A 24,138-nucleotide genomic window follows, 5' to 3' on the forward strand; every position below is an offset into this window, starting at 1 on the left:
GTTCATGACTCCACTATCAAAAAGACAATGGCCAAAAATGCCATCCGTGGAAGAGTGGAGAGGCGAAAACCACTGCTGACCCATAAGAAGGTTCGTCTGAATTTTGCCAAAACACACCTTGATGATCCTCAAACCTATTGGGAAAATGTTCTGTGGACTGATGAGCCGAAAGTGGAACTGTTTGGAAGACAGTTGTCCCGATACATCTGGCAAACACACAATTCCACAAAAAGAAAATCATGCCTACGGTCAAGCATGGTGGTGGTAGTGTGACTACTTCAGGGCCAGGGCGACTTGCAATAATTGAGGGAAACATGAATTCTATCTCTCTACCAGAAAATTCTAAAGGAGAACGTCTGGTCATCAGTCTATGAGTTGCAGCTCAAGCACAACTAGATTATGCAGCAAGACAATGATCCAAAGCATAGAAGTAAGTCCACCTCTGAAAGGCTCAAAAGAAGTACAATTTTAATTTTGGAGTGGCCTAGTCAAAGTCCTGGCTTGAACCCAACTGAGATGCTGTGGCAGGACATTAAACAGGCAGTTCATGCTCGAAAACCCACCAATCTGGCTGAACTAAAGCAGTTCTACAAAGAAGACTGATCTCCAGTTATTGGAAGCATTAGGTTGCAGTTGTTGCTCCTAAGCCAGCTATTAAGTTCAAGGGGGCAGTTAGATTTTACACATGGGTGATATAGGTGTTGGATAACTTTTTTGCATCAATAAAAAAATACATATATTTGAAAACTGTCATTTGTGTTTGCCTTTGTTTTATGTTATATCTCGTTTGAAGATCTAAAACAACTTAGTATGAAAAATACACAAGAATAAAATAAATCAGGATGGGGCAAATACTTTTTCACATCACTGTATCTGATAATGTTTCTTTTTTCTTTACTTTGATAAGACTTCTCCATTTCGACTCCTGACTCCACTTCAAAGCTTGAAGAGAACTGGGTGCCTGTGTTTAAGGACAAGATCCTGCACTTTTCCAACAGAGAGAAGTGGCTCTTCATCTGCTTTACAATGTGGAAACTATGACAGCAGGTACTGGGAATAAAGAACATTATTTGAATTTAAGAGAATAGCAAGACTGTGCTGTCATTCAAGTTTAACTATTTACAGTAAATTACGTAAAGGAAATAGTTTACCCCAAAATATAAATTCTGTCATTACTTGCACTCATGCCAAAGGAGAAGCTGCTTTTACTGTATGTCCATTTTGGTGGTTGACAGACTGGTCATTATGTTCTGACATTGTATTAAAAAAAAAAAAAAAAAGGAATTTGAAGAACAATAAAAAAAATCTTACATTTTTTGTTCCATTGAAAAGATAACATAAGAGTTTAGTATGGCATGAAACACTTGTTGACTACACTTTTTATAATAAACAGGTTATATTATGAAACTTGGAATACAACTTAAATTAATTTTAAAATCAAGTGTAACCAACTTAAAAATCTGTGTAGCCTATTAATATTGCATGATAATGGTAGTTCCCTACAAAATAATTGCCTTTATAACTTAAAAAATGGCTTGTAACTTGATAAATTTGTGTTGACCTTACATTTGAAGTCTAATATGTCAAACATAAATTTGTTATGTTCAAAATACTCAAAAAGCTGATGCAAATAGTTGCCTCAATTTTCTTTTAGTAAAACCAGCACAATATTTTTTACAGTGCAGACGCTCAGAGTTCATGTCAAAACCGAAACATGCTTTGGGCTTAAAGGATCACAAAATTAAAAAATAACTGTCTTGAAGTTGAAAATTGTTGTATTTTCATGATTAATAATTGCTGTCACTTCCAAGTACTCAAGTATTCAGGTGCTCGTGCCAATCTCTAGTATTAAGGCAAGATTCAGACAAACTGCTGTATTAAAGCTGATTTGTTTCTATGTTAAAATTCTCTTGTATCTATACAGAGTCAAACTTTAGGTATGGCATTTGTAGCTTGATTTCTCCAAAAAACAACTTTGGTGCTATCAAAACTTGCCATTGTTTGTTGTTGTTACACAGCAACATTGCCTTGATCCACATTGTGGGTTTGGGGAGGGACTTTCTGTTTGCCCAACCAACTGAAGAAAGGGGATGTTTTCTGGAAAAAGCTAGAAAACAGTGACTATTTTTGCAATTCTATTTGGTGATGCTATAGGTGCAGAAATTACACACTTCAGCTTTAATGTGTTTCCACTGTTACATTAGCTGTAGACCACTCAGCCCAAGGGATGTCCTTAACCCTTTATGAAGTGCTCGTGAAACTAAGTTAATATGAAATGTGAAAGTGCTGCACAGCCTTAATTCGCTTTTCAAGGCGCAAGAGCCTCGAGCAGCTAAATCACCTTGTGCTTTTTCATTCGTCTATAATGACTTAATGGTGCCGATGTAATTTTGGGCCTCGTGTTGCTGTCTAGCTCACAATGAGGACCAAAAGAATGCTCATTAGGACCTGTTAGACTGGCTTGCAATTGTCCATACACAATGCTTACAATCCATAACAGTAAACTTCATTGGAAAGGGCAGATGTCTTACTTGGTGGTTCAGATTTTATATTGTCAACTAAACATTGAGTGCTGACGCTAGCAGTGGGCTCATACAATGAGCCAATTGACGGTAGCCACCGTGACTTCTGACCTTCTGACTTCTAACTCAGCAGTGATGCGTAGCTTGACAATAGATGACTACATGTGTAATTCAAAGGCATGGGCTGAGAGAAGAATAGGGACGTGCATAAGTAATAACTCGTTTTGCTTTAACTATTTGGCGAGTAAAACCCAACTTGAATATCCTGTCTTTACCTGCCATATTGAACAATGAAATGTTATGTTTTTATTCATGCATATTGCTCATTTAATCTTTTAAGAAGAGAAACACATGTTGAAGTTATCTTATTTTGTAGCTCTCATAAGGGTGATGCAATAAAGCAAGAAGCCATTAGAGACCGTGTTACAGTGATTTAACTAGTAAGGGGTGATTTGGGCACAACGCGAAGCATGGTCTAGATAGAGTGGCTTATTTACATTTTTTTATAAAATGGCTGCAACAGTAATAAAATGTGTTTTATTGAGAAAAATAACTGGAATAAACTAACCTTACATGCAAACAATGTAGTTCATTTTAAACTGTAGGACAGGGGTACTCAATTGGCGGACTCAGGTCCGGATCCGGACCGAAGGACAATTAAATGCAGAAAGAGCTCTGAAGCTTTGTGCTAGTTATATGACACCTGGCTAAGTGATTATGTAAGCATACGTGTATTCGCCCGCGGATCGAAAATAAATAGCGTTCAGCGTTCTCTAGATCGGGAATAAAGCATGTTCAGCGCTACTCACTTTATTCCCGCACCGCGTGCATTGCCTGCTATAGACATGAGGTGCTGCATAAAGCCTAAATTACTGTACATACGAGTTGCAGGAGCGGTTATTTTAACAACAGTAGCAGAGATACCGCTACAGATACTGACATCTTTTGCTTAAACACACTGCAGAAAACATAAATGTTGTAAAGTGTTCACTTGAAAGTGTTCAAGTGTTCCTTGGTGTTCACCTGGCGGAGAACCTCACCTGGTCCCTCAACACCAGCTCTATCACCAAGAAAGCCCAGCAGCGTCTCTACTTTCTTCGAAGGCTGAGGAAAGCACATCTCCCACCCCCCATCCTCACTACATTCTATAGAGGGACTATTGAGAGCATCCTGAGCAGCTGCATCACTGCCTGGTTTGGGACTTGCACCGCAAAGCCCTGCAGAGGATAGTGAGGACAGCTGAGAAGATCATTGGGGTCTCTCTTCCCTCCATCAAAGACATTTACAAAAAACACTGTATCCGCAAAGCAACCAGCATTGTGGACGACCCCACACACCCCTCACACAAACTCTTTACCCTCCTGCCGTCTGGCAAGAGGTACCGAAGCATTCGGGCCCTCACGGCCAGACTGTGTAACAGCTTCTTCCCCCAAGCCATCAGGCTCCTCAATACTCAGAGACTGGTTTGACACACACACAAACACGTGTCCTGAGTTGCACTTTAATTACTGTCACTTTATAACTGTCTGCTACCTCAATAACTGCTCTGTGCATAGAACACTATCTTATAGTATGTTATGTTTACGTTTTTAGAAACTGTTATCTTTTTGCACTACTGAGTACTGGTCGGCGCTGCACTGTGTCTATTGTCCTGTTCATTGTCAGTAATTTGTTGTACTGTCCCGTACTTTGCACATGTTTGCACGTGCACTTTATATAGGTATATATAGGTATTTTATATAGGTATTTTATTTCGTTGTGTTGTCTCATGTGGTCCTGTGTTGGTCCTTTGTTGTTTTTATGTAGCACCATGGTCCTGGAGGAATGTTGTCTCGTTTTGCTGTGTACTGTACTAACTGTATATGGTTGAAACGACAATAAAAACCACTTGACTTGAAGTGAAACTATCTTTATGTGGCATGATTCAGCCGGTTCAGCTATTCCAGGTTTGTATCAGGACAAGTTAACGTGCCGCCTTAAGACTATAAAGATTTTCCATCTAAATTTAGCTTTAAATTTTATGCATGTTATGCATAAAGCTTGTCATGCAAAGGCATGTTATGAGCCTTTCATAATAAACAGATTTTTGTTCTAATTTTGTGAAAATTAAGCAGAAATGTCATCATGGCAAAGGATAAATTTATCCTTTAATTAATCAAACAGATATTAATGCTTCACTGCTATGTAAATTGTTTGTTTGTTATTAGTAGATTCTCACTTTAACCTTTGCTGGGAAGGAAATGTAGAGACCGGACCTCTTGGAACTTTAATTGAGTACCCCTGCTGTAGGAATTTGTGGTTGCCAAGCAACGTTGCAAATTAAAGGAATATTCCAGGTTAAATACATGCTAAGATCAATCAACAGTATTTGTGGCATTCCTTACAAAAATCAAGAGTTCTGGCAAACCCCTGTGGCTAACTTGCTGCAAACCTGTCACTCATTATTTTCACATGCAAATGAGCTTTGCAGCAAACTCTTCGTTGTTGCCATGGTTTGCCATTAGCGACACATTGTCCATTGTTACCAAAGGTTTGCTGCAGGTTCACCGCTACCAGAGAAGAGCTGCAAACTACTGGCAATAATTTGCAGCAAATGTGACAATAATGAGTGGCAAATTTGCAGCGAGTTTGCCAGAACTCTAGATTTTTGTAAGGGTAATGTTAATTGTCACAATTTATTTTGTCCCTCCTTTTCTTTAAAAAAAGCAAACATCTGGGTTACAGTGAAAGACTTACAATAGAAGTGAATGGGGCTAATTCGTTCACGTTAAATTTGTAAACGCCACAACAAGACGAAAATAATATATGCATTTTAAAATGATTTTAGTGTGATAAAATCACTTACTAACCTTTAATAAATTTTACAATTTTGTTGCCATGACGATGTAACATAATACAAAAGTGTATTTATAAAATTATAGCTTCAGATTTCTCTTTTAAACCCCCCAGAATTTGGCCCCATTCACTTTAATTGTAAGTGCCTCACAGTAACCTTGATTTTTGCTTCTACTTTTTTTTTTTTAAGAAAAGTAAATAATTTTGTTTTAATAAACATTATGCCACAAATGCTGTCGATTGACCTTAGTTTGAACCCGGAGTATTCCTTTAACATTGAATGTGTGTACTCATAAATGTGGGTATTGAGCATGGCTCACACAATCAGAATTTTGATTTGATGAAGCCGTAACTATCAGTTTTATGTTTGTTTTCACATACATAAATATCATAATTGATATTTTTAATACTTAAAATGTAATTTTCAATCAACTATGCTAATTGTTTATGTGTTAAAGTGTGCCACTACAAAATTACTTAAAATGCCCATCCCTAGAGAAGATGTTTTGAAAATCGAGAAAGATGGCAACTTCTGCAGCAGAAGTGGTTTGACTGCCAGAAGAGGAAACCGCAAGGAGTTCTGGCGCATATCCATTCCTGACCGAGCGTCATTCGAGGAGGAGAGAATGAATTTAGTGGATTTCTGAAATTCAAACTAATCTGGTCCTGGATCAATGCCTCGAGACTATGTAACTCAGTGCTTTCTCAAAGGATCTCCAGGGAGTGTCAAAAGGGCTTCCTGCAGATTGTGTATATTCAGCAATATGGGCAACGATTTTCTGCTGGGGTGTCACTGTGTGCATTGAAAGAGAGAGAAATGGAGAAATGTTGAGACAGGCAGAGAGTGGTCTAACAGATGGGTATGTTTATGATGGGATCTAACAAGCATGAAAGACTGCATCTGTGATCGTGTGCTTGTGATTGCTGTCAGTATTTGCTGAAAAGTGTATTTGGAGTTTCTAGAAGTTGCAATGAAATTTATATTTTTATGACTCGTTGAGTCATCAAAATTGTGTAGGCCGTTTTTATTAGCCTGCCTATTTTATGTCAATTTATGTAAATCACAATAAATAGGTATGCACTTTATATCAGTGAACATATTGGCATGGGAAATATTACCCTTTTACAGGAGCAGTAAAATTAGGGCTTATGTTTTCCAGTTCAAACAGTATACTCCATTTTCTATGCCTTTCAAAAGTACTAATCTATCTTTATTACTGTACATTACACTGCAAATAAACAGATTCCTGCTGATGTAGTGTAAAATTCTAGATTGGAGCTTTAGGGGCTTCTGAATCAGTCCACGCTTTTTTCAATTGTATTTTTAAGTGGACATCTTTGAGTGTTGTGTCTCAACACAGTGTCTGATAAAACCAAAGCACTCCTGTGCAAGTTAAAAAGACTATTTAAAAATGCATCTTGAGTCCCTGCATTCTGTTCTATTTGTGCCGCTCCATCTAGCTTTTTTTAGTGCAAGGATGCATTCGGTGTGCCTGTATTTATAGTATCAGCTATAACATTTCTTAATGTCCATAACCTCATCACAACAGTTATTGTCTTCATATTGGTCAAAATGTCTATATGCATCACCAAAGGTTTGCTGCAGGTTCACCGCTTCCAGTGAAGAGCTGCAAACTACTGGCGATAATTTGCAGCAAATGTGACAATAATGAGTGGCAAATTCATCCCTAATGAACAATTAACACCATCAAACACATACATTTCACAAAGTAATGAAATAGTGGACAAGGAAATCTATCCATCCCAGGGGGATTGAACAGCAAGAACAAGATATTTAATGATCATATTATATTCATATGAGTCTAGGTATGAGCAAACCTGTTTTCACCCACTATATTTCATGTCCCAATATCAAAAACACATGGTTCATAAAGGGGAATATGTCACTCACTAGAAGTTGTGTCGATGTAGTGACACTAGGGGTCACTCTTGGGAGTCCCAAATACCTCTGATCTTTGAGAAAAGGCCAATGGGAATTGGCGAGTGGAATTTGCATGCCACTCCCCCGGACATACGGGTATAAAAGGAGCTGGCTCGCAACCACTCTTGGTTCTTGGTTGCGGTCGCTACCTCTCTGCCTCTGACGGCCACAATCGCTGTCTCACCTGCATGGACCGTGCCCACGCTGAGACAGCATTCGACCATGGCAACATTGCGGTCGTGGCTTTCCTTCTTCAGAGGGAAACCACTCCAGCTGCTCCCTGCACATGGTCCTTCTACCTAAGGTTACGAGGCTGCATCGGTTAGCACTGGCGGAGATTTGGGGACCCCAATGGGAGTGGTTCCACTGGGTAAACCCCATGGACCTCCCATTCCCCAGTAAGCTTGTTTGCCCCGGTTGAGTTCTGGGATGGGACAGACGACTCGCCCAACAGTGAGTTTAAAGTCTCATTCGGGGCTTGGATCAGGATAAGCTCTCGATCGCAGCATCGGAGAGCGGGCTGATCCAGTCGGAGATGGAGGACTCAACTGGGCTCCCACCTTTGGGTGTGGTCGCCCAGTCTGAGGAGCTGGCGGCCATGCTTGCCAAGGCCGCGAGTGTCAGGCTGGAGTGGAACCCTCCACCCTGCCCTGAACCCTCGCGGCTTGACGATTGGTTCCTGGGCTAAGAGCGCTGGACACTGTCATGCCCCGCCCCGGTCCCATTCTTCCCGGAGGTGCACGAGGAGCTCACAAAATCACGCAACTTTTACTGACCGGACCTGTTCTCTGAGCTCCTCTGCTCTCACTATCCTCAATGGTGGGGCGATTCCCCAGATGGACAAGGTGTTTGCATCAAGGAACTGATGTTACGAAAGTAACCAAAACATTCTTATTTGATGAAGTCTTCGTGAAATGGGCTTTGCAGGGCTCATGGATCAGTATGAATTTAATCTCTGCTGGACTGGGGAACTCAGAGGCTGAGTATGGAGAATAAAGACAGAGTTGGTGTAAATCTCTCCAGTCTGTCAGTGGGGAGAGATGAAGTCAGTAAATTTTGAGGCCACCAGAGCTCCAGCTCAATCATCACTATTACTATAATTAAGGCTGCACGAATATGACAAGCTCTCGATTCATAAATGAAATAGGTTTATTTCAGTTATAATGTAACTTTTGCTTACATATAAATAAATTATCTCCCTGCTAATGCTGATAATTATACAGGGGACCTTTTAACTAGGTTCATTAAGAAAATATTAATTTATTAAAATTATATTTTATTACTTTTGCATCATTTTGGTCACATTAGGCTTTTTAAAAATGAACAAATAAATGTATTCAATAAAAAAATAAGAAATTATTTTTCATATATTATTTTTGTAACACATTTATTGTTAAATTGCATTTGTACTATTCACAAGTATTTGCATTGATTTGTTGAACATGTGCTAAACCCGGTACCATCTCTTTAACAAAAAACAGCATTTCTGTAAACAGCACCTTTAAATGAGTGCATGTTAACTACAGAGGACTCGAATGGCTTTAACTCATCTGTGCGATGCATGATTTAAATTAAAGGTTTTTTTTATTTCTTCTATTTTTGTGTATTTTTCCTTCTAAAATGTTTTAGATCTTCAAACGAGATATAACATAAACCAAAGGCAACCTGAGCAAGCACAAATACAGTTTTCAAATCTTTACTTTTTTAATGAAGCAAAAAGTTATCAAACACTTATATAACCCATGTGAAAAACTGCCCCATTAAATTTAATAGCTGTTGTGCCACCTTTAGCAGCAATAACTGCAACCAAACGTTTTCGATAACTTTCACAACGCTGAGGTGGAATTCTGGCCCACTCTTCTTTACAGAACTGCTTTAGTTCAGCCACATTGGGGGGTTTTCGAGCATTAACTGCCCATTTAAGGTCCTGCCACAGCATCTCAATCAGATTCAAGTCAAAACTTTGACAAGGCCACTCCAAAACTTAAATTTAGCTTCTTTTGTGCCATTCAGAGGTGGACTTACTCCTATGCTTTGGATCATTGTTTGGCTGCATAATCCAGTTGCACTTGAGCTTCAATATACGGACTAATGACCAGATGTTCGCCTTTAGGATTTTCCGGTATAGAATGGAAATTATTGAACGTCGCCATGGCCCTGAAGCAGGAAAGCATCCCCACACCATCACACTACCACCATCATCAAGGTGTGTTTTGGCAAAATTCAGATAAGCCTTAATGTTCTTCTGGGTAAGCAATGTTTTTGCCTCACCCCTCTTCCATGGATGGCATTTTTGGCCAGTGTCTTTCTGATAGTGGAGTCATGAACAATGACCTTTATTGATGCAAGAGATGCCTGCAGTTCCTTGGACATTGTCCTTGGCTTTTTTGTGACTTCCTGAATGAGTCGTCGCTATGCTCTTGGAGACATTTTGGAAGGTCGGCCACATAAGGGAAGGTTCACTACTGCGCCAAGTGTTGGGCCTCATGTATTCAGATACAAGACAAAGGCAGGCCTAACACAGTCGTAAAGCCTGACTGAGGCCCACAAAATCAAAATTATAAATCTTACTGATAAAAACCACACCAAAATCAAACAAAGGGAGTACAAAACCAACTACAAATCCCAAGAAGCCTTGCTTATTTTGGTTACCATATCTAATCACATCACTGTTTAGTTTGTAGTTGTAAGTCGGAAGTTTATTGACTGCATTGTATTAATTATTAATTGATATTACTGCATCAATAAACTTTGTTATATTTCAAAGAGAAGTGTTTTGCTTTATTTTGCATACACATGTGTCAAAGGCTAGCAGGGGATGCCAGTGCTCGAATTCAAACCTTCATTGTTTCCTTTTGAATTTTGATGATCTACGGACGTAACTTTTCCTAAGAGAACAATCTAATATTGAGACTGTTATACTGTCTGGTTATTAGTCCCTGATTCCACGGTGGTGCCCCATCAACATTAATCCTTATTAAAATTCTATTGATTTTGATAATTGACAATTATCTTTGATGATTGTTGAATTTGAAGGATCAATAAGCTAGTGTTAAGTCTAATCAATGTTCCATTAATTTTAATAATTAATGATTATCTTTGATAATAATTAATTTTCTATTGAATTTGATGATTGTTGATTTAAAGGATTAAAAAAATGAACATTGATTCTAATCAGTGTTCTATTCATTTTAATAATTGATCATTATCTATGATAATGATTAATTATTGCTAATAACCAAACCCGCTCCTAAACTGTGAGCCCTACACAAGTTTTCTTTATTTGAGATAATGTGGTAACTGTGGTTCTTTGTCCCAGAGCCTTTGAAAAAGCTTTGTAACGCTTCCCAAACTGATGTATTTCAATCACCTTTTTCCTCATCATTTCAGGAATTTCTTTCAAACATGGCATAGTGTGCTGCTAGGTGAGACCTTTAAGCCAACTTCATGCTGCTGAAAAATTACTATTTAGGTGTTCATTTGATTGCACAGGGCAGGCAGTAATCAGGCCTGGGTGTGTCTAATCAAGCAGAACCCAATTATGAATGCAGTTTCATAGATTTGGGGGTTTTAGTAACTAAGGGGGCAAAAAAAATGTCACACAGGCCCACTTTTTTGCTTCAGTAAATAACATTATCATTTAAAAAATTTATTGTGTGTTAACTCAGATTGACTTTATTTTATGTTAGATTTAGTTAGAATTTTTTACACAATTTAGTACTATAGAAGTTTAATTCAGTAAAGAAATTCAATGCAAAATATCCTATTGTTTATCAAGTGTTTTTGTCTTTTTACCATTTAAAATGATCTAAAAATCCTTAAAACAAGATCCATTTACTTGAGAAGCAACATATAAGATATTTAGACTTGCTTTAAGAGAATGTATCTTAAATATAAGTGTATTTTGTATGTACAGTAAGTGTATTTTTTCACTTGGTTATACTTCTCAAGTGCAGTAAAAACAGAATATACTAATATTCAGGATCTATTCTCTAAAAGCAAGTCTAAATGTCTTATATGCTGCTTCTCAGGTGAATGCTTCTTTTATAAAAGGATTTTTAGATATTTTAAAATATTTGTATTTTTAATATTATATTTAACATTCAATGCTGTTCGCAGCATGTTCGCTGTCCTTTTCTGCATATCGCTGTGCCGTTTTGTGGTCCCTTCTGCATAACGCGCCGGCTCATTGTTGCTCATACCGGCCCGCTCGGTTCTCCCGATGGCCATCACGCCCCTGATCAGCCCAAAAGGGCGTCGGCCCACTGGGAAACTGCCCGGTATGACAGATTACCAGTCCAGCCCTGGTCAAAATTATGTATCTGTAGTAGGGCTGGGAAAACGCAAAATATGCGCGTCGATTCGTCAGACCCAAAACAATGATGGCGGCGCCAGAGAGCAGTAGCAACACGAGTGGCTCCTCAGACTATCAGAAGTGCAAGGCGGCATGCACTCGTTCCTCTAAAGTATGGGAATTCTTTAATTTAAAAGGAAACAATTCCGTGATATGTCGTCTTTGCAAAATAGAGATGGCCTTCCATTCTAGCACCACGGCAATGCACCAGCATCTGAAGAGGCGCCACCCTGGAGCAGCTGCATGTTGAAATGCTCACATTCCTCCACTCCAATATATGACTGTATTTTGACTTGAATGACACACACTCACTCACACACACACTATTCTTAAGGTGAAAGGAAAGTGTCAGAGTGTAAGTTGTTATTTGCATGTGAATGAAGATGCTTTTTTTCAGTAAGCTAGGCCTATGTTCAACATAAATGTTGAATTCTGAATGTTTATTTTCATTATTTATTTTTTGTTGGAAAAGCACTTTCTGTATTAGCTTAAAGCCCCCAAGTTTACAATAGTTACTGTATTCTTTCAATAGCTCTAAGAAAGGGTGGCTGGGTGACCTTTTAATTTTTTTTTATTGAATGCTAGACATCAGAATGCATTATTTTGCTCTTGTACACTTTTATTTGAATTTTATTTTTTGAATCTTGAGTTTAATAAAAAGGTGAGTGGCAGAGTGTATTACTATATGTTGTTATTTTTATGTGAATGAAGAATTAAAAGATGCACTTTTTTCAGTAAGCTAGGCCTATGTGTTTTCAAGGCTTCAAGGTTTTGTTGAATGCTACCTCTGACCAAGAATGCATTACTTTGCACTTGTATAGTCTTTTATTTTGGAATTTTAAGAGCAATAAACATATATTGCAATGTTAAGGAATTCATGTTTTTTTCATGCAGATATGTAAATCAACATGTATAAATTGCGATTAGTCAATTAATAGGGAGATAATCGAACTGGAAAAATTAATCGTTAGATTAATCGATGCATCAAAAAAATAATCGCTAGATTAATCGTTTAAAAAATAATCGTTTATCCCAGCCCTAATCTGTAGTCAAAATGATGATTCATATGATTGAAAAAAGTCACCCTTTCAACATTTCAGGACAAATTAAAAAAAAACAGATTCTGATTATCTTCACAAGACTGAAAAATATCGAGATCGTTTTTTAGCTATATCAGCCAGTCCTAACGCTTATCAGTATGTACAGCATAAGAAAGGGTGAGAGAGAATAGAAAGGGAGAGGGAGAGTGAGAGTGAGAGAGATCCACAATGAGAGAATAAAGCGTCCTAGAATCACAAAAGATCTATTTTACTTAGAGGACGTTTTGCATCCTGAGATTATTGCACCTGGCAGGAAATGGCAAATCAAATAAATGATTCAGACAAGAGCACACCCCATTTGTTTAAAGAAACGGTACAAAGAAAATGCCACCGGGCCACATGGATTATACAAGGAAACACTGCAGCTTTAGAGCACAGATCTACAAAACAGGTCATTACATTAAGACAAAGAGCCAGTATGAGAACTAGCTGAGTATCAGATTTTTCCAAGTAACAAGAAAAAATATATAGGAGTAGGCCTATTGAAAATGTACAGCTGGTTAAACAAAAATTCTGAAAATACAATTCAATAGTGAAGGCCAAACAATGACTGCTTAGGCTCTTTGTGAATAGTACCTGCAGAATTTTTAATGTAACTTCAACTTTAGAGTTAAATCTTAAGATTTTGACTTATGTGCATACGAAGCACTGGAGGATTAAATTAATCTACTTTGCTATAATTTTCTTTTTATAGCTATTAATACTGTATATGCTTTGGCTAAAATTAAAGGTAAGTTTCTAAGTAAGTCAAAAAAGTGCAAACGCAGTGCACTTCTACATTCCTCACATTCTTTGAACAGTGAACAATGGAAGTCTCCAAACATCTTAAGCATAGGCTACCTAAAGAATTCTTTATTTCTTTTTGGGGGGAAAATTACTTCTCTTGATCCTAAATCATTGACTGTTTCCATCGAGCATGACTGGTTTCCGACCTCAATGACCTTAATTAGCACTCCATTGAGGTCGGCAATCTTGCCACAAAAAATGTTTCCCATTCAATTATGTCCTTGACTGTTGTGCCCTCTCTTAGAGTGCCTCTTTTCAGGGTCTAAGAGCGATTGTTGAGTGACTTCTGTAATGTCGAAAAAAAGCCAGAAAAAGCAAGCTGGACAGAATGGCAGAAGGTACTCTATGGCAATATCCCCCACCCGCAGAGTGCCAAACCACCATTATAGGTCACAGATTGCTCCTCTAAACCCCCTATAACGAGGGTCATCTTTATCTCAAACAAAGTTGTTGCCATGAGGTTTATCAACATCGCCTTTATGATTTGCAAAGAAGATCCACAACAGGTGGAGCATAACTCAAAAGACATTGCTCTTTGGTCTCAATTATTGTTTACTATTATATATATATATTCACCACCTGAGATACATAACTCCCTGCAATCTTCTGATACTTGGTGCTGATGAACAGACACTAAACAAAAATTTAAGGCAAAAGGTTCCCTCAAAACAAAAATGAAAGAACTGCAGTCTCCGGTATTACAACGGATGTGGAGAACAAATTACAGAGCACGCTGTTGGGCTGAATTAAAAAAAGCGGCACCTGGTAGGCTGGATTTAATGTGGCTTTTAAAGAAACAGCACTGTCAGTATAAGATCAGGCTGAGAAGTGTCTTTACAAACCAGCAGTCCTTTCTTTAGCTAAACTCAACTAAAGGGCAAGCCAAGGATTCCAATTGTCCTCCTGTTCTGAAGTCTGTGATGAACTGTTTCAATGTAATTTTCCCATCTAAACACCAGAAACTTCTCCCATCCTTACAGAGCCAAAATTTCCATCAGGGCCCCTTGAAACTGAAACTGTTTTTTGAAAGCATAGATAAATCCCTGAGGAATGGAGCAGTCTTCCAGAAACAACAAAAGGAACGCCAGTGCCGGTTAGCTCTGTTGTTGTACACTTGTTTCCCATCAGATGTTGACTCAGAGCAGCTCTGTCGTTTGAAGAGGAGGAGGAAAGTGCCCTCTGGCAGTCCCCTTTCCTAAACCCCCTCCCTACCTCGCACCTCTCAAGTCCAGTGCAGTTGACAGGCGAATCGAAAGCAAACATTTCTCGACATGAGACGGAATGCTTGTGATGCTGGGAACAAACACTCTCAGTTGCTACTTTCAAAACCCTCTCAGACACACTTCTTCATTATTTTGGTGCTGTCAACCACATCAACACTATAAAGGAAAATAAAAGGTCCCCAGAGCTTCCGCTGCAGATGAGCGTTTAAAAAAAGCAATACCAGGCAATTTCCTTAATTACAAAGGAATTAAAATCCTGGCCACTTGGGTCCTTGAGACCGCCCTTTTTTACAGGTTCTCTGCGATCAGCCGAGTTCAAGGAATGTGGCTGTCAGGTTAATTCTGATTAATGATTCTGTTTGGTGTGTAAAATCAGTATAGCCTGGGACATCTGACCCCTCCTCCCATTGGCCCTTCTGCCTACACCTGGGCACCAGGGCAGTCTTGCTGATGTTCAGACATGCCTCTAGAAACTCGCTAATACTTCACTGTATGCATCTCACCCATTCATAGCTCCATTTAACTTAATCCTAACAAGCCATCCTCTGTGCTCTGAATGTATATTATTAACTTTTCAAGATAACAAATTGGCTTTTATCCCTCAAGCCTCTTTGCATGTGATATTATTAGTGTTGACCACAATGAAGTAACTTATTTACCAATATAAATCGGCACTGAGAAAGACTGGTCAAGTACCTTGTATCCTATGGAGTTAAATGCCTTAAAGGAAAAGTTCACCCAAAAATGATAATTCTCTCATCATTTAGGCTACTCACACTCAAATTTTGCTGATGATTAGTTGTCAAACAAATAATAGCGATTATGACAATAAATTGTGTTTTAGGTCAATGAGGATTCAGCCTGATCTCACAGTGAAATCAGAAAGAGTAGACAGAATTTTCTTTTGACAAAATCGGTATGCATTGATCGAAATTGCGAAACACTGCCCCCAGTGGCCAAAGCAGTAAGTGTTGTAGGGCATATGAGCCCATGTGAGCTCCATTTATGTCCAGGAGAGGTCGCCATAAGCAAGTTGTTTTCAGCTTTACACAACGTTATTCAATGAAGAGAAAAGAATATTTTTATAGATTCTATTCCCAAACCCAAACCTTACCTAAACCATTAGTGAAGTAAAAAGTAATGTTAGAGGGAAAAGTGAAACCTCCGAATCATGCTCGTCATTGATTATCCAAGCGTGGTTACTGTCTGGCTTTGAACCCTAGTCTCCCATGCAGCTGATGCAACGTGCTGCCAATCACAGCAGGTGGAAATGTAAATACATTGAAACCACTCCAAACATGTCTGATAAGAATCCTGCATGTCAGCGCGTCGGCGTACAGTCGCCAATCCTAGCATACCAAAACTATTGGAAACATCATGCCGACTTCACCTGTGATCATATTGGAAGATTAATAGTCTCTTTTAGGGCTTTCACAATTAATTTTCACATTGACATATTTCTTAAGGTGCATATGTGCTTTATAAACCATAAGAAGTCATTTTTACATTTTGCACTTCAAATATATTAAACAAATATTAAAATAAATGACCTGAAAAATGTTCAGGCCTACTTGTATGACTTACTTTCTTCTGTGAAACACAAACAAACGGATTTGTAGGATTTGTTTTTGACCATACCATTTCAGTCAATGGGGTCAAAATATCGCACCAGAGGACATGGATTAAACTACTCGAGTCGCATGAATTACTTTTATGATGCCTTGATGTCCTTTTTTGGAGCTTGACCATTTTGAACCCCATTGATTTCTATTGTATGGACAAAAGCATATCCTACATCCTTCCAATTATCTTTATTTGTGTTTGCAGAAGAAAGAAAGTCATAAGAGTTTGGGACCGCAAGAGGGTGAGTAAATGATGAGAGAATTGTAATTTTTGGGTGAGCTACACCTTTAAGTCTTTCTGTTCAAAACACAAACAGTAGCTTTTCATGTTCTGGGCTTGCTCAGCTACTGCAGTGCAGTATACGCATCTCTGAAAATGGATATCACCTTGATGCACATGTCATGCTCAGTACTACAAGAAAAAGTTGCAGTGTAAGCTATCTAAACTGAACAGCTGACAATCCAATACACCTGAGGAAAAAGATTAGGCACTGGGGAAGATAGGCCTGGTAGAAAAATCTTGAACAAAACAATTATTTTCCAAAAATGATTGATAGCTTATATATTATATTACATATATGTTATATATTACATGTAGGCCTACGTGCACAATATTTACCCCTTACTCCTAATCACAGACAAATTTTGAGTAAAAATAGCATAAAATTGGCATAATCTGTATAATGGGATTATATCGGCCATTTGAAGACCCAAATCGGACCCATTTTCACCTTAGCCCACAGTATATACTGTATACAGTATTATATGACTTCATTTCAACTAATGCATGATGATTTCCAGATGCATGATGCTAATACTGTAGAATACAACAGAGCTGCAAAAACCGACAGAGCATTGCATGTCAATTCTCCAGAGACAGTCGTCTGCGAATGCGCCCCATTCTGTTTTAGCCTTTGTATAATCATCGTCATTGCTTTAATTATTTCCCTAATTCAAACTGTTAATCGTAATGATGTGCTTCATTCTTATTATGAAAGACATTTGCTTGTGTCAGTTCCAGCATGGTGACACAGTTTGAATTGTGATTATGACAGCATTTCTGGTTATGAACATGGGAACAACTAATAAAATAAAATATCCTTGAAAGGTGAAATAAATGTGAGGTCAGTTATGCAATATTTATGCTAGTGAGAATTTAATATATATATATATACAGTGGGTACGGAAAGTATTCAGACCCCCTTAAATTTTTCACTCTTTGTTATATTGCAGCCATTTGCTAAAATCATTTAAGTTCATTTTTTTCGTCATTATTGTACACACAGCACCCCATATTGACAAAAAAACACAGAATTGTTGACATTTTTGCACATTTATTAAAAAAGAAAAACTGAAATATCACATGGTCCTAAGTATTCAGACCCTTTGTTCAGTATTTAGTAGAAGCACCCTTTTGATCTAATACAGCCATGAGTCTTTTTGGGAAAGATGCAACAAGTTTTTCACATCTGGATTTGGGTATCTCTGCCATTCTCCTTGCAGATCCTCTCCAGTTCTGTCAGGTTGGATGGTAAACGTTGGTGGACAGCCATTTTCAGGTCTCTCCAGAGATGCTCAATTGGGTTTAAGTCAGGGCTCTGGCTGGGCCATTCAAGAACAGTCACGGAGTTGTTGTGAAGCCACTCTATTTTAGCGGTGTGCTTAGGGTCATTGTCTTGTTGGAAGGTGAACCTTCGGCCCAGTCTGAGGTCCAGAGCACTCCGGAGAAGGTTTTCGTCCAGGATATCCCTGTACTTGGCCGCATTCATCTTTCCCTCGATTCCAACCAGTCGTCCTGTCCCTGCAGCTGAAAAACACCCCCACAGCATGATGCTGCCACCACCATGCTTCACTGTTGAGACCATATTGGACAGGTGATGAGCAGTGCCTGGTTTTCTCCACACATACCGCTTAGAATTAAGGCCAAAAAGTTCTATCTTGGTCTCATCAGACCAGAGAATCTTATTTATCACCATCTTGGAGTCCTTCAGGTGTTTTTTAGCAAACTCCATGCAGGCTTTCATGTGTCTTGTACTGAGGAGAGGCTTCCGTCGGGCCACTCTGCCATAAAGCCCCGACTGGTGGATGGCTGCAGTGATGGTTGACTTACTACAACTTTCTCCCATCTCCCGACTGCATCTCTGGAGCTCAGCCACAGTTATCTTTGGGTTCTTTACCTCTCTCACCAAGGCTCTTCTCCCCCGATAGCTCAGTTTGGCCAGACGGCCAGCTCTAGGAAGGGTTCTGGTCGTCCCAAACGTCTTCCATTTAAGGATTATGGAGGCCACTGTGCTCTTAATTTTTTGTAACCTTGGCCAGATCTGTGCCTTGCCACAATTCTGTCTCTGAGCTCTTCAGGCAGTTCCTTTGACCTCATGATTCTCATTTGCTCTGACATGCACTGTGAGCTGTAAGGTCTTATATAGACAGGTGTGTGGCTTTCATAATCAAGTCCAATCAGTATAATCAAACACAGCTGGACTCAATTGAAGGTGTAGAACCATCTCAAGGATGATCAGAAGAAATGGACAGCACCTGAGTTAAATATATGAGTGTCACAGCAAAGGGTCTGAATACTTAGGACCATGTGATTTTTCAGTTATTCATTTTTAATAAATGTGCAAAAATGTCAACAATTCTGTGTTTTTCTGTCAATATGGGGTGCTGTGTGTACAATAATGAGGAAAAAAATGAACTTAAATGATTTTAGCAAATGGCTGCAATATAACAAAGAGTGAAAAATTTAAGGGGGTCTGAATACTTTCCGTACCCACTGTATATATATATATATATATATATATATATAATCTAAGTCTTTATTAACTGGACTGCTGATTCAAATGTAAACTTACCAGTAAATTAATAACTTTTAAATAGCATAGTGTTTTTTTTCCATTAACCATGTAGATATTTTGAAAATGAAATCATCAGTGCTTATAATAAAAGTTCATCCATTTATAGCTGATGCATAGATCATGATGGGAGTGCATGCAACCCAACAGGGAGGGTGAGAAGAGCTGAAAATGATGTAGGGGCATGGTAACAATGCCTGTATTCATTTCACATCAGGTCACTCATCACTGCCTTCTGTCAACCGGTCCATAGGAAAAACAAAGAGCAAAACAGTGACGGAAACAGCAGTCGAACACAATAAGAGTGGATTACACTGTGTAAGTCCAGCAAGAAACAACAAAACCAGGATTAGACTGAACAGCTGAAGAACAGAGGGAATGCACAGACCGCAGCAGTAGTCACACAACCCTACAGCTACATGACAGCTTGCTAAATGGAAGCCATTTAGTTAACTGGAAAATCAATAACTTCCTCAAACGGATCATGATTGTTTGTCAAGTTTCTTGGGCAAATCATGCGATGTGTTTCCTCCAGCCTGGCGGCTCGGAGGGAGTGGTCCATTATAGAGAAACACACACTGCACCCTTTAGTTTACTGTGCCTGTTCTGTCTTCAAACAGCCCATTGATAGTGTGGAGGAGGAAGCAGTACATGATCTGTGTGTGCGGAGGGGGGTGGAGGGGTGTGGGGGAGTAATTTGTGATGTGTATAACAGCAGAAAAAATTTAAACCACCCAGTTGAAAAAGAAAGAAAAAAAATACTAAAACCAAGCTAGGGTTCTGGGCAGTTTTAAACTGTTCAGACTGAGAGATCAAATGGCCTCCCAAGGTGAGGAAGAAAACCTGCATTCTGTCTGTTAGACCAGCATTAATTGGTTTTGGCTGTTTTTTCAGGAGGGCAACCTTCGCTGGTTTGCTGGTTTTTGATATTCTTCCAGGCTAGAGACCAGATTGACCAGCATGGCCAAGCTGGGAGACCATTTTAAACCAGCTAAATCCAGACTGGTTTGATATTTATATACCAGAAGGAAATACCACAAATATTATCCTTAATATCATCAATGGAAAACCTGCTGTAGGCTAAATCCTCAATATAAATAACATGATGGAGACTCATTTTAATGTGCACAATTTGCATTTGTAAATTCCAAGATTTTAGAGCTTCTAATATAGAAACCAGACCAGTCATAGATGATAGAAAGCAATATCGTGCTCTCAGAGCTCGAGATCCCTCACACAAGACCTTAAATGACAGATTTGTTATAAACTAATGAACTCATAATCAAGCTGTAATAAATCATTTACAAGTATAACAACTTAACCCGATATATGCGAGCACAGTTTAGCCAGCAAAGAACTGCGCAACCAGGTGAATATAAAGGGGTTCCGTTTCAGTCACTGTTCTCCACCCCCTCCGCATTTATTCTACTGACAGAAGATGCCCAATTAATAAGCGCACATATTAGCCAGAAAACGTATAACTTCTAGTGTGATGATGCATTTGTCATTGTAGTTTTACAGGTATCAGGGATACAGGCACAACCCATATTCAAATTGAAAGATTTGAATTGCAATATGAAAAGTGAATGCACTGATCAATAAAAACGCAAATTCATAAATCACTGTGTTCAAGCAATCGCCTCGTGCACCCACAAACAATAATTCTTAACTTTAACCACTGACATATAACTTCGAATATGAGACAAAAAAAAAAAAAAACTTCTGTTTACTTAAAAAAAAATAAAAAATAAAAAAAATAAAAAATAAAAATGTAAACGTGGTTTCAAGTACGATTGAAAACCCCACAATTTCTGAATGCATACTGCGTTGATCAAGTCGGTCTTGAAAAAATGGAGGCAATTATTTCAAACAGGCACCTCACATCATCATCATCATCATCATATCCAGTGCCAATATAAAAAATATTACAGCCCAAAACACACTGTAAGCTTCTGGTGGCATCTTTTTTTCCATTATTAGACAAGTTATACAGTTTCAAAATACAACTGAGCCTCTTTAGCCGTGATGAAAACTAGCTTAAATGCTTGTTTACACAATATTAAATGTTTCTCATATCCTCAGAACACACGCAAGTTTGAAAGTGCGCAGCCTCAACTTCAAACAAACTGAACTTTCTTTACCTGTTGGTCCCTCAACGCTATCGGCGTGAATCTGAACAGCCAGAATCAAGAGAAATGCGCAGGTATTCATTTTATGCTCTTAGTCCAGTTGGAAAAACAAGTCGCAATCATTTCAATGGCTCCAGTAGTTTGGATGGTGAAGTTGTGAGTGAACCGTCTCCCTGTCATCGATTCCCGAAATCCAGCAGAAGAGCAGTTCAGAGTCGTGTGAAGTGATACGGGAGGCAGAAGGACGATCTGTTCAAACAGACGTCAGGATAAACAGTTCGAACCGATGTTTCTTTCTCACCGAGCGCACTTTCTGGTGCACGAGTATGCGTAGTGGAGCCTACTTGAAAGTATGCGAACGACGCCCCCATGCGGTGCTTTTAAGAAGTTCACAGAGCAAATTTAATTCCAACGTGCACCTTTAAAAATCCTGGCGTTCTCATGGTCATGTTACAGTTGAAGAAGGACTGCCACCTTCTACAACTTAACTTTAATAAGAAATATTCAAAATAATAAATTTCTTCAATATGGATATTTACTGATATGATTTATAATGGTTAATAAAATGAGGCAGGGTATGCCTACTCTGCCACACACTGTGTAGGCTATAATTCCGTAGAAGCATTAGAATAGAATAGAATAGAATTGAATAGAAACGTATATTGCAACACCGCATGGCCATTGAAAATTGCTGTAAGTGTAGCAGTGTTACATACACAGGCATATGATCAAATGCATATTAATATGTGTAAGACAATACAATATGCATTGCAATGTAAGATAAAACAATATACAATACAGTATACAGTATGATCATTATACAATGGATTTCAAGATACAATGCCAATGTAATTGTTATGCAGTGCAGGCAGATTATAGATAGGTGAGAGAGGGCATGTGAAGCCTGAGTAAAGACTGATATGCTGGAGTAGTACTGTAATAAAATCTAGTAAACATTGACTTTGCCACTGACCAAAGTCCAAGTTTGTTTACCACATGTATGGGACTGATACACACTTTTGATAAAATGCTTTAGAAATTACTCTTTCTTTTCCAAGCAATTTCAAGCCTTTAAGCTGACTTTCATGCCATGTGTTTCCAGTTCCTAGAACAATAGTCATTACCAGGCCAGCAACCTCTGGATCGCAAGATACTGAGCATCTTCTTATCTACTCAGTCCTACAGGTTGGATGGATTTGTGTTAATCTGTTTAGGCTCAACAAAGGATGGACTACATAATGAGCCATGAATAGAAGCAACAGGGCCAAGCTGGAGCTCAGATGCTCACGGTCATGCCATGTCCCACAGCCAGCAAGGATGGCAGGCGCTGATAACCACATGTTAATCCATTCACATTTCTCATACCAATATAATTTCACACAGCAGCGAACACTTCAACCCTTTTTCCTCTCTCACAATCAGGTTACTTATTACATATTCACAGTGGAGGATTCCAACAGCAGAAAAGCAATAGGATAGTCTATTATTAAAGGATAAAGATCACCAAAAGAAATACATTCTCAGGTATTCATATTAATATTCATGTAAAATATTCAAAAATACTGATTGAAATCTTTTTCCACAGCCTGAGAAATCCAGTCGATTTTCCTACATTAATTGTGCCCTAAATTTGGCTATTATCCCTAGGAATAGTCACTAAATATGCTGATCCTGCAGGCAGCTGTAACCAAATAGACCTATGTGATCTCAACAGAACAACACAGAGTAGAGAGGCACAAATGACTGCATGACCTTGCTCAGTCATTGCTTTGGTGGGGGGGCACTGTGCAGCGGTTTATCATTTGTTTAGGTGTCCCATGTGAGCATGAGGTCTGGGCCTGTATAGTATTACGAAGGGTGAGACAGCCAGGTGTGCTCTCCTCCTCAAAATTATATTTGAGTGCTGTTATGGGAGTCCCCAGTACAGCCACAAACCTGTTTTTGCAGTAAATGACAAAAGAGTGATGGACTGTGTCAAGTTTTATTCAATTCCAGTGGAATGTGAGAGGATTATGAAGAGCTGCTCGCACCTAAAACTAGATTGCAAGCGTGTCTGTGCAGTGTATAGGGAAAATTGTACTAAGAATAAACACAAGGTGTAAATTCCACAGAGAAACTTCAGTCAAGGACTGGAAACTGTTTACATTAATAGACACTCCTATTGACATGATTACAAAAAATAATTTGATTTATTGAGAAAGTCTTTTTCTATTATAAAATAAAAACATCTGAAGGTTGTGAACAGAATAAGAAGAGCTGAATTATCTCAATTTGAACCATTCACATTTCAATGGATTGTAATCTGTCTGGGAAACAGATATGTGTGTTCTTTTAGGCTGTCAGATCATCTTAGCTGAGCTGACTTTAATGTTTCATTGCCATCTGGTGGTAAAAATTCAGAATGCAAATAGGATCTAACCATGGATGTGGCTCATTGTCAGTCAGCATCCAGGCCATACAGGGGTAGGAGCCAGGGGGTGGCCAGGGGTGGCCAGGCTCAAAGCCACACCTCTCCATCCCAGCATCCTGTATCCAGTCCTATCTGTTTTTTTATCCATGTGCCAATCCATGATGAATACAGTATAATAATCTAAAAATATGTATGGTCATCAATTCTATAGGTAATCACCTCATTTTTCACTTGTGTCACAATGAGATTTTAAAGGAATATTCTGGCTTCAATACAAAGTAAGTTCAATCGACAGCATTTGTGGCATAATGTTGATTACCACAAAAAATAATTTCAACTTGTCCCTTTTCTTTATAAACCCAA

At 38.6% G+C, this 24,138-nt stretch overlaps 1 protein-coding gene across 7 annotated transcripts in view; it reads right to left on the reverse strand.

Annotated features, from left to right (window-relative positions):
- ptprub (protein tyrosine phosphatase receptor type Ub) overlaps positions 1-21,652 on the reverse strand; it is a 309,428-nt gene extending 287,776 nt beyond the window's left edge. For all 7 annotated transcript variants that reach the window (XM_052147302.1, XM_052147305.1, XM_052147303.1 and 4 more), the window contains exon 1: positions 21,378-21,652. In XM_052147302.1, the coding sequence (XP_052003262.1) occupies positions 21,378-21,447 (70 nt within the window). In that variant the 5' untranslated portion in view covers positions 21,448-21,652. The remainder of the gene's footprint in view (positions 1-21,377) is intronic.
- Between the last annotated feature and the right edge of the window lie 2,486 nt (positions 21,653-24,138).

The sequence above is a fragment of the Xyrauchen texanus genome, chromosome 17 (assembly GCF_025860055.1).
Source record: "Xyrauchen texanus isolate HMW12.3.18 chromosome 17, RBS_HiC_50CHRs, whole genome shotgun sequence".
In the NCBI taxonomy this organism is placed as follows: Eukaryota; Metazoa; Chordata; class Actinopteri; order Cypriniformes; family Catostomidae; genus Xyrauchen; species Xyrauchen texanus.